General features: G+C 48.6%; 1 protein-coding gene across 2 annotated transcripts in view; it reads left to right on the forward strand.

The window, feature by feature from the left end:
- The window catches only part of abcd1 (ATP-binding cassette, sub-family D (ALD), member 1), an 11,056-nt gene extending 2,689 nt beyond the window's left edge, over positions 1-8,367 (forward strand). For both annotated transcript variants that reach the window (XM_069716570.1, XM_069716569.1), the window contains exons 4-17: positions 707-864; positions 1,074-1,261; positions 1,357-1,531; positions 1,620-1,810; positions 2,021-2,201; positions 2,289-2,431; positions 2,550-2,760; positions 3,389-3,483; positions 4,170-4,315; positions 4,524-4,669; positions 4,983-5,067; positions 5,928-6,053; positions 6,388-6,475; positions 7,729-8,367. In XM_069716570.1, the coding sequence (XP_069572671.1) occupies positions 707-864; positions 1,074-1,261; positions 1,357-1,531; positions 1,620-1,810; positions 2,021-2,201; positions 2,289-2,431; positions 2,550-2,760; positions 3,389-3,483; positions 4,170-4,315; positions 4,524-4,669; positions 4,983-5,067; positions 5,928-6,053; positions 6,388-6,475; positions 7,729-7,851 (2,056 nt within the window). In that variant the 3' untranslated portion in view covers positions 7,852-8,367. The remainder of the gene's footprint in view (positions 1-706; positions 865-1,073; positions 1,262-1,356; positions 1,532-1,619; positions 1,811-2,020; positions 2,202-2,288; positions 2,432-2,549; positions 2,761-3,388; positions 3,484-4,169; positions 4,316-4,523; positions 4,670-4,982; positions 5,068-5,927; positions 6,054-6,387; positions 6,476-7,728) is intronic.
- The last annotated feature ends 1,996 nt before the right edge of the window (positions 8,368-10,363 follow it).

Consider the following 10,363-nt stretch of genomic DNA (forward strand, 5'->3'; position numbering starts at 1 on the left):
CTGTTCTCCTGTTCACCTGTTCTCCTGTTCACCTGCTCACCTGTTCTGCTGTTCACCTGCTCTCCTGTTCTCCTGTTCTCCTGTTCTCCTGTTCTCCTGCTCACCTGTTCTCCTGTTCACCTGCTCACCTGTTCTCCTGCTCACCTGCTCACCTGTTCACCTGCTCACCTGTTCTCCTGCTCACCTGTTCTCCTGCTCTCCTGTTCTCCTGTTCTCCTGTTCTCCTGCTCTCCTGTTCTCCTGTTCTCCTGTTCTCCTGTTCTCCTGTTCTCCTGCTCACCTGTTCTCCTGTTCACCTGCTCACCTGCTCTCCTGTTCTCCTGTTCTCCTGTTCACCTGCTCACCTGTTCTCCTGCTCACCTGTTCTCCTGTTCACCTGCTCACCTGTTCTCCTGCTCACCTGTTCTCCTGCTCACCTGCTCACCTGTTCTCCTGCTCACCTGTTCTCCTGCTCTCCTGTTCTCCTGTTCTCCTGCTCACCTGTTCTCCTGTTCACCTGCTCACCTGTTCTCCTGCTCACCTGCTCACCTGCTCTCCTGTTCTCCTGTTCTCCTGCTCACCTGTTCTCCTGTTCTCCTGCTCACCTGTTCTCCTGTTCTCCTGTTCTCCTGCTCACCTGTTCTCCTGCTCACCTGTTCTCCTGCTCACCTGTTCTCCTGCTCTCCTGTTCTCCTGTTCTCCTCTTCTCCTGCTCACCTGTCCTCAGGTCTCCGGCGATGAACAAGGACTTCTTCCTCAGACTGTGTCGTCTGTTGAAGCTCTTGTTTCCACGGTTACTGAGTCCAGAGGTCGGCCTGCTCGTCCTCCACTCGCTCACCTTGATGTCCAGAACCTTCCTGTCCATCTACGTCGCTACTCTGGACGGTAACCTGTCTGTCTACCTGTCTGTCTACCTGTCCATCTGTCAGGTGTGATATTGATGGTTGTTATTGATCGATCAGGTGTGATATTGATGGTTGTTATTGATCGATCAGGTGTGATATTGATGGTTGTTGTTGATCGATCAGGTGTGATATTGATGGTTGTTATTGATCGATCAGGTGTGATATTGATGGTTGTTATTGATCGATCAGGTATGATCGTGCGCTGCATCGTTCAGAAGGATCCTCAGGCGTTCGTCCTGCAGCTCACCAAGTGGCTCCTCGTCGCCGTCCCAGCGACCTTCATCAACAGCACCATCCGGTTCCTGGAGGGTCAGCTGAGCCTCCACTTCAGGAGCCGATTGGTCGGCCACGCCTACCAGCTGTACTTCACCAACCAGGTGCCTCCGTCTGAACGCGATCAGACATTTGAACTTCTCTTCTGGAAACTTTTTATGTTTGATTCATATATGTAATTTTTTTTTTGCGTCCGCAGACGTATTACCGCGTCAGCAACATGGACGGCCGCCTGTCCAACCCCGACCAGTCTCTCACCGAGGACATCGTCATGTTCTCTGCCTCCGTCGCCCACCTCTACTCCAACCTCACCAAACCCATCCTGGACGTGGTGGTCACCTGCTACACGCTGCTGCGCACCGCCCACTCCAAAGGTGTCCAACACGCCAATAACACGTCTGCGCGTTTGCATGTTGTTGTTGTTGTTTTTTTTAAATGTGTCTCTTCTCTCTGCTCCTGCAGGAGCGAACACCACGTGGCCGTCGGTCATCGCCGGCCTGGTGGTGGTGTTTACCGCCAAGGTGCTGCGCTCCTGCTCGCCGCGGTTCGGCAAGCTGGTGGCCGAGGAGGCGAAGAGGAAAGGAGACCTGCGGTACATGCACTCGCGCATCATCACCAACTCGGAGGAGATCGCCTTCTATGGAGGACACAAGGTGGGGCGCCCCCTGGTGGACGAAACGAACGCACACACAAAAACGCAGAAGTGTTTTTTATTTTTTTTATTTATTTATTTTTTTTTTTAATAGCAGTTTGAATTTCAGTGTCCCTAAAATGTAAAAGTCTCATTTCAAAACGTGACCGTAGGAGTTGTCCTTCGGGTCGCAGCGGGTCGTTTGATGTGTTTGGGTGCATTTGATTGACAGGTGGAGATGTCCCAGCTGCAGAGGAGCTACACGTCTCTGTCCTCTCAGATCCACCAGATCCTGCTGAAGCGTCTCTGGTACGTCATGCTGGAGCAGTTCCTCATGAAGTACGTGTGGAGCGCGTCGGGCCTGGTGATGGTCGCCGTGCCGATCATCACCGCCACCGGCTACTCCACACATGGTGAGTAAAAAAAAAAAAAAAAAATTTGCAGCGTATCAAAAAGAAAGAAAAGGGTGACCTTTGACCTGTGATGTTTTTTCCCCCCAGACTCGGAGGAGGTGAAGCAGGCGGCCATGGTGATGAAGGAGGAGGACCTGGTGAGCGAGAGGACGCAGGCCTTCACCACGGCCAGGAACCTCCTCAACGCCTCCGCCGACGCCGTGGAGAGGATCATGAGCTCGTACAAGGAGGTACCAGCACGCCCCCCCGCCCCGCCCCGTCCCTGTCTCCCCCCGTTCACCACTTTTGTATTTCCGCCTCCACGCCTCGGTTGAAATGATCCGGACTTCCCCGTCTGTCTGTCTGCAGGTGGCGGAGCTGGCGGGTTACACCGCCCGGGTCTCCGAGATGTTGGACGTGTTTGAAGACGTGAACCAGGGGATCTACCGTCGCTCCGCCGACAGAGAGGAGGAGCTAACATGGGGAGGAGGAGGAGGAGGAGGAGGAGGAAGAGGAGAACAAGGAGAACAAGAAGTGGTTCAACACGGACAAAGAGTCTGCGGCCCGCTGGAGATCAGAGGTGAGTCCAACTCAGAAAAAAAAACAACAGAGGTGGAACGTACCACTCTGATATGGGGGAGAGGGGGTGGAATAGTCCAACAAGAACCACACGTTACTTTTTAACTAGATATTTATTTAACTCAACATAAGTTAACCAGTGTTTCCCCCCAAATCTACTCTGCGTCTACATGGCGTCTGACCGATTGTATAAAGGGGGCGTGGCCTAACTGGTTTGAAAAGTCTTTAAGTTCAGTAAAGTTAAGATTTCACGAATAAAATCCAAGTGTTTCCTCCTTTCGATTGGGGACGCACGTCTTAAGTCTAAAAATCTGTGAAACTTTTAATTTGAAAAGTCAACCTGCGGTGTAACTTTGATTACGGTCCAGCTGAAAATATTGTATTCATGTTATTTAGCTCATTTGTGAGCAGCCATTTTGTTTCCAGCTCGGTGTGAGAGTCTCTGCTGTGTTTCTGACCTCTGACCTCTGTGTCTCACTGTGGGCGGAGCTCTTAAGTTTCATGCAGCTGGTTTTAAACCGATGAACAGAAACAATCGTGTAAAAATAGTCCCGATCAGGCAGGTTATGTAATAATAGTAAAAAGAACAACAACAGGAAGTGGAATCAACTTTCACGTGTTGTGTGCAGGTCAGGTGATCAGCGTGGAGAAGGGGATTCGCTGCGAGAACCTGCCAATCATCACGCCGACCGGAGACGTGGTGGTGTCCTGTCTCAACATTCAGGTAACACACCACCCTGTTTTCATCCATATCTGTGTTCTGAACCAGAACCAGAACCAGGACTCGGGACCTGACGACCGGGTCCAGTCAGGGATGTTCTGATCATGTGTCCTCGGAGTGCAGTGAGTCCTGGTGACCACATGGTGTCACTGCTGCAGCCTGAATCCATCGGCTTGTCTTTGCCCCCCTTTTATCTCTCTGACTCAGTGGTTCCATCTGAGGTCAAAGGTCACAGCTCATTAGCATCCGCTCAAACACTGTGTGTGTGTGTGTGTGTGTGTGTGTGTGTGTGTGTGTGTGTGTGTGTGTGTGTGTGTGTGTGTGTGTGTGTGTGTGAGAGAGAATGAGGTTCTTATGTTTAGACCTCAGAGGATGAAACAGATGGAAACATGAGAGAAGAAGAAAAAAAAGAGGATTATTGATGGAAACAGAAACTCCTCTCTGTCGTCTGGTCCCCGACCTTTGACCTCTGGGCTCCCTGTGCTCCGATTGGTCCGTTTTCTCAGAGTGTTTCAGAGAACCGGTCACATGTTGTTGTTTTTTGACGGTTTACAGACAAACTGACACCACAGACCACCGGGTCCCATGTGTCCTGGATAAAACCTGGAACCTTTTCTGGGCCTCGTGGAAGAATCTGGAAACGATTCCAGAACCGATCCGGTCTTTGATTTTAGTTTTCTGTGTCTCAGGTGGACGAAGGGATGAACGTGTTGATCACAGGTCCGAACGGCTGCGGGAAGAGTTCCCTGTTCAGGATCCTCAGTGGACTGTGGCCCGTCTACGGAGGAGTCCTGTACCGTCCAGAACCACAGCACATGTTCTACATCCCACAGAGGTACTAGAACTTCTACTGTACCGTCCAGAACCACAGCACATGTTCTACATCCCACAGAGGTACTAGAACTTCTACTGTACCGACCAGAACCACAGCACATGTAGTTTGTTTACCTCAAACTGGAGCTGGTCCCTCTTCCAGTCCATGTGGTCTTGTAGTAGTACTGTGATGGTACTGTAGTACTGATCCGGCCCCGTGTTCTGTCCAGGCCCTACATGTCCGAGGGGACTCTCAGGGACCAGGTGATCTACCCGGACTCGGTGGAGGAGATGGTCCAGAGGGGGGTCCAGGACTCGGATCTGGAGGAGATCCTTCGAACCGTCCACCTGCTCTACATCCTGGACCGGGACGGAGGTCAGTGTGTCTGTGTGTGTGTGTGTGTGTGTGTTCAGGTCCAGGTGTGTGTGTGCTGGTACCGTCCATTAAAACATTCCTGAGTCTCAATATTATGCTGTAATAATACTGTAGGATTACTGTATTAATGGTGTCGTATTACTGTAGTATTATTGGTGTCGTATTACTGTAGTGTTACTGTAGTATTATTGGTGTCGTATTACTGTAGTGTTACTGTAGTATTATTGGTGTCGTATTACTGTAGTGTTACTGTAGTATTATTGGTGTCGTATTACTGTAGTGTTACTGTAGTAATATCTCCTGTGGTTTCCAGGTTGGGATGCGGTCAGCGACTGGAAAGACGTTCTGTCTGGAGGAGAGAAACAGAGGATGGGGATGGCTCGCATGTTCTTCCACCGGTAACTGCTTACTGGCTCAGCATGTCCACAGGAAGCACCTGTCTGCTTGTCCTCTGGCTGACCTCCGGTTGTCCTCCGTTTGTCCTGATGCTGTCTCTCCTGGTCGTCTCATTGCGAGCGTCTGTCCTCCATCAGCTCAGCTTCCTGTTTCACAGCCGATTGAAACGCGTCTGAATCCGTTTGGATGTTTTGTGTCCTTCGAGTCTCACAGCTCAGCTGCTGTCGCCGCCGCGTCTCCGTCCGTCCACTTACCGTCTTCACGGTGACCGACATGTCTCCCCTCAGACGTCTGACAGCAGAACGACACAGAGATGAGAACAATAATGTAAGCTGCAGTGAAACTGAGAGGACATCGTGTCTCTCCGTGTCTCTCGTTAACACCTGCAGCGGTTGTGACCTCCGACCTCGTCACTGCTGGAAGTCACCAGCCTCTAATTAATCATGTTGCCCCGGGTTCCTCTTCTGTGTCCTCCGTCCTCCATCTGTTTTAGATTTGACCTTCAGCCCAGAGGTCGAGGTCAACAGCCTTTATTTACTCGGTGTGTCACTGCTGTTTGCATAATTTTATAGTGTATGTTATATCCCCATTTAAAAATATCCCATTAGAAAAGCAACGGTTACCTGTAATATTACTGTAGTAACTCCTGTAATATTACTGCAGTAACTCAGATGGTCCACAGCCGCTGTTTCATCAGACGACATCGTTTGTTTACATTCGATTTTCAAGAGATCTGTCGCTGGCTCCTCCTCCTCCCTGATGACATCACACTCGTGAATGACGTCAGTGATTGGTCGGTCTCTATAACCACCTGTACTCTCTCCCTCTCTCTCTCTGTGTTGTGTGGATGTTGCTCGCCCAGTCCTCGGTACGCCCTCCTGGACGAGTGCACGAGCGCCGTCAGCATCGACGTGGAGGGGAGCATCTTCCAGGCTGCAAAGGATGCTGGGATAGCTCTGCTGTCAATCACGCACAGACCCTCCCTGTGGTCAGTACACACACACACACACACTCTGAACGCAGCCTGGTCAACAATTGGTCAACAGGACAGCTGATTTTACTGGAAATAATTAATCAATAAGCTCATTAAATGCAGATTTATTGAGTATTTTAGAGTTTCTAAGTAGATTTTAGTTTTGATATCGATACAGCTTGTGGCTCCGCCCACAGTTCAGAAGTCCGTACCTTTATTTTTTGAGCCTCGTTTCTACAAAGCGCTTCTGTCTGCAGCCTGCAGGGGGCAGCAGAGCTCCGAGCTGCCGTCGGCTGCCACACCCTGCCGCTCATCTTCTTCTTCTCCTTCACCTCCTCTTTCCTCACAGGAAGTACCACTCCCACCTGCTGCAGTTCGACGGAGAAGGAGGATGGCGGTTCGAACCCCTGGACGCCTCCACCCGTCTCTCCCTGCAGGTCCGTTGGTTTGAATCAGGCTGCTCTGTGATTGGTCGATCCTGTGGCGTGTATTTCCGCTGACTGTGTGGAAACTGTCCGACAGCAGCATCACCCGCATCCTGTCAGAAACCGAAAGACAAAAACTGGTTTTTAATTCTCTGCGGGTGCGTTTGGTTTGTTCATGCTAGCAGCCTCAGGTGACAACCGGAAGGATCAGCTGAGAGTTGATGTGTTTTGATGTCTGACAGTTAAAACCGCTGAATCAGCAACTTCCTGCTTTTTTTCTTTTCTTTTTTAAACCTTCAAACAACTTCAGGCTGCGTTGTTGTTAGACCTGAAGAGCATCTTTTATCTCTATGAGCCCGTCCCTCTTTCTTTATTCAGGTCAAAGCTCCCACAGGTGCGTTCGGGAGGCTCCGTCCACCCCTCTGACATCAGTCGCGATGCTCATCGTCTGTAACTTTGTTAAAAAAAAAACAGCCACGTCTCTCTCTGACTCGAAGCGGTTTCCGCTCGTCATCAAAAACATGCAAAAATAATCTCAATCCCCTGGACTCACTTTATTAACAACATCTGGCTTCTCAGGAGGTCAGAGGTCAAACAGAACCTGGAAACCTGGTGGATTCTGTCCTGATGAAGGTCAGTGGACCAAAACAGCGTTTATAATGTGAGTCCAGGTGATTTGACAAAAGTCCAGAAATTTTTCCAGCAGACAGTCAGAAAATGCGTCTTTGGGATCCTAAAGAGACGTGCGTGTGATAACTGAGAGCGGGTCGGAGGTTCTGGTCTGTCAGAACCGGTTCTTCAGACGTTCTGTCCGCCTCAGTTGTCATGGATCTGAACGGACACGTTGGAGGGAAGTGAGAGACAGGCTGCTAGAAATGTACCAAAAGATCTTGTAGAATAACTCAAAATAATTAATTAGATCTAAGATCCATCGACCCCGGACAAGCCCCCGCGTTTGTAACCCCGACTCAGCGGAAGTAACCGAGCGGTGACATCACCACGTTGGGTTGTTTTATTTAGACAATTAATTAGGTGGGTCATTTTAAAACCCCGTTAGACGCCACTGATTGGTTGGGGACCAGTTGATTGCCATTTGGACGACGTGAGACGTCGTTGTTATCAGGCAGGAAGTCCTGACATGACGCATCTTAAAGCTCCGCCTCCAACAAATACAATATAACTGATGAGTGACAGAATCTGTGATGTCCTCATGATGTCTCTCTTTGTCTCTGTCTCTTGTGTCTCTGTGGATGGACGTGTCTCAGGAGGAGAAGCAGCGTCTGGAGAACCAGCTGTCCGGGATCCCCAAGATGCAGCAGAGGCTGGGCGAGCTGTGCGTCCTGCTGGGGGAGGCAGAGGGGGAGGATGAAGAGGAGTCCCCCCCCTGAGTCTAAACTCAGAGGGGAAGGAAAGGCTGCTGTTTTTACCGGTTACCATGGAGACACACACACACACACACATGTTTGTACTTCTGTCTTTGTGAGGACCCTCAGTGATGTACTGCATTCTAAGATCCCAAAGCCTTCAACATAAACCTGGATCACGTCCTCATAATGTAGGATGTCCTCGTAATGTAGGAATGTCCTCAGTTCAGGATGTACCTGAAGGTCCACACAAGGATTGACAAACCTACTCACACTCACATTCACATTCACACACACTCTCTCTCTCTCTCTCTCTTTCTCTCTCTCTCTCTCTCTCTCTCTCTCTCAGCCAGTTGATCATGTGACTGAGTTTAAACTTCAGTTTTAATGTAAAACTGTGAAGTTTTGGTTTTAGATTTTTAATCTCTGATTCTGACTTTGACCACTTCATGTTTGCAGTCGCATCACTTCCTGTCCTCGTGCTTGGTTGGCTCACTGTGTGTTCTCTGGGTTTCTGGAGGGTTTCACCTCCTCCTCCCCCTCCTCCTCCCCCTCCTCCTCATTTCTACCAGACTCTCGCATTAAAATCTATATTTTAATACAACAGTTGCATAAACTTTTGTATTTTTTATGATGAATGAAAATTTTAGCATCCTGAGAATCTCTGGTTAGAAAGCAGCTGCAGGGAGGGTTTTATTGTGAAAGAGTGACGATCAGTCGACGACTTCCTGTCGGTGTAATGATTGACTGACAGCTCCTTCATCCTGTCTTCATTTCACTCTGTCAGAAATCAGTTCAGATTGATTTATGACTTTATTGATCTTTTTCCCTCCTGAAGGGAAGCGTTGACCATATATGGTTAATTGGGGGCGTGTTTATGTAAATTAGGCTGATCTCTGTCATGTGGAGTCAGAAAAAAATATCTTAAACCAGATTTGAGACCTCAACCTGGAGGAGGAGCAGTCGGACCTCAGACTCTCATGATGAGGACGACACCTGGGAGGGGGCGGGGCTTCAGGGGCCCCTGCCTCGTTGCCAAGATGCCCAGTTGGTAGTCCGACCCTGAGTGACCTACTGGTGTTTTATATGTGCAGCGTTCCGACCAATCAGGACACACACAGGAAGTGAAGCTGCTCTCAGAAACAATACTTTTATTTTGAAAGATGTGTGATTGTGTAGCACTGATCCAATAATAAAACAGCTGGGTTGACATTAGATTAGATCAGCCGGAGAGACGGACCTTCTGAACTCTGATTGTTTTTTTTTGGTGTCAATCAGCTGTTGCCCCAACCCTCAACCCCCTCCCCTTCCCCCTCCCTCCACAGGCAGAGCGTCCCTCCCCCCCATCCAACTTAGCCCCACATGACTCGGGTCAAAGGTCACGTGAACACTGCATAGGTTTTTGTTTTTTGGAAATCGTGCCATTTTTAACTGATCGATAGAAACTTTATATTATTTACACGATCAATGTAATCAATCAGCTGATCAATAAATAAATACTTTATTTTGGAAGAAACAGATTAACAATCAGACTGATGATGATGACGATGATGATTGTGATGATGAAGATAATTGTATGATGATGAAAATGTCAAGGTTTATTTAGCAGAAAATAATAAAGTTTAATAATGTTGGTAACTCTTGTTTTGTGTGGTTTTTCAAAATAAAGTTGCACAGACAGAAACAAACAAACAACACAGACGTTTGAACTGGTCCCGGTCCTGGTCCCGGTCCTGGTCCCGGTCCTGGTCCCGGTCCTGGTCCCGGTCCTGGTCCCGGTCCTGGTCCCGGTCCTGGTCCCGGTCCTGGTCCCGGTCGGTTGTCAGACCTGAAATATCTGAAGCAGGGGACTCGTCAAGACCTCTAATCAAGATGATTAACAGGATTAAATGTTAATTTAGTTTATTAGTTAAAAAAATTCTGATCAGTTGTAAACAACAACAACTTATTGATTGGAGTTGTTAAATACAAACTATCCTTAAAAATCAAACAAAATCAAACATGTTCTTGTCTGACTGATAAAACAAGTCGCGACTGAAGTCTGATCTCGTAGCTAAACAAAAACAATAAATAAACAAAACATTTGGTGTCTATCGGTAATTAATAAACTTCCTGCTTTTGTGTTTCTGCCACATTTTAAAAATGATTTATTTGATTCAATATGTCCTCACAGCTCGGTGCTGTTCTGATTAATTGTTTTATTATCGCGCCCAAGAATTTGTTTACACTCTTTTAAATTTCTACATTCTTCATAAGAGTTTCTTCACAGTTTATAATTTACGATCCACGAACAGAATTAATTAAATTTAATAGAATTAAACTGTAAATCAAAAAGTGTCCAACCAATCAATAACTTCTGATCGATGATCCCTGAGAGCCTCGGACCCCCCCCCCCCCCCCCCCCTCCAACCCACCAGCCCCTACGGCAGGTTGTCGGTTCCATTCCTCCAGAGGAGCGTCAGAAAAGCCTCCCGGCGCCGCGCGGACCGGAGCGGGGCGGAGTCTGTTGGACCTGTTGTGCGGCTCTCGGTGCGGA

This window comes from Brachyistius frenatus, unplaced genomic scaffold (assembly GCF_029030835.1).
Source record: "Brachyistius frenatus isolate BFR_SWC_R1_liver_20210118 unplaced genomic scaffold, ASM2903083v1 Contig_159, whole genome shotgun sequence".
Lineage (NCBI taxonomy): Eukaryota > Metazoa > Chordata > Actinopteri > Embiotocidae > Brachyistius > Brachyistius frenatus.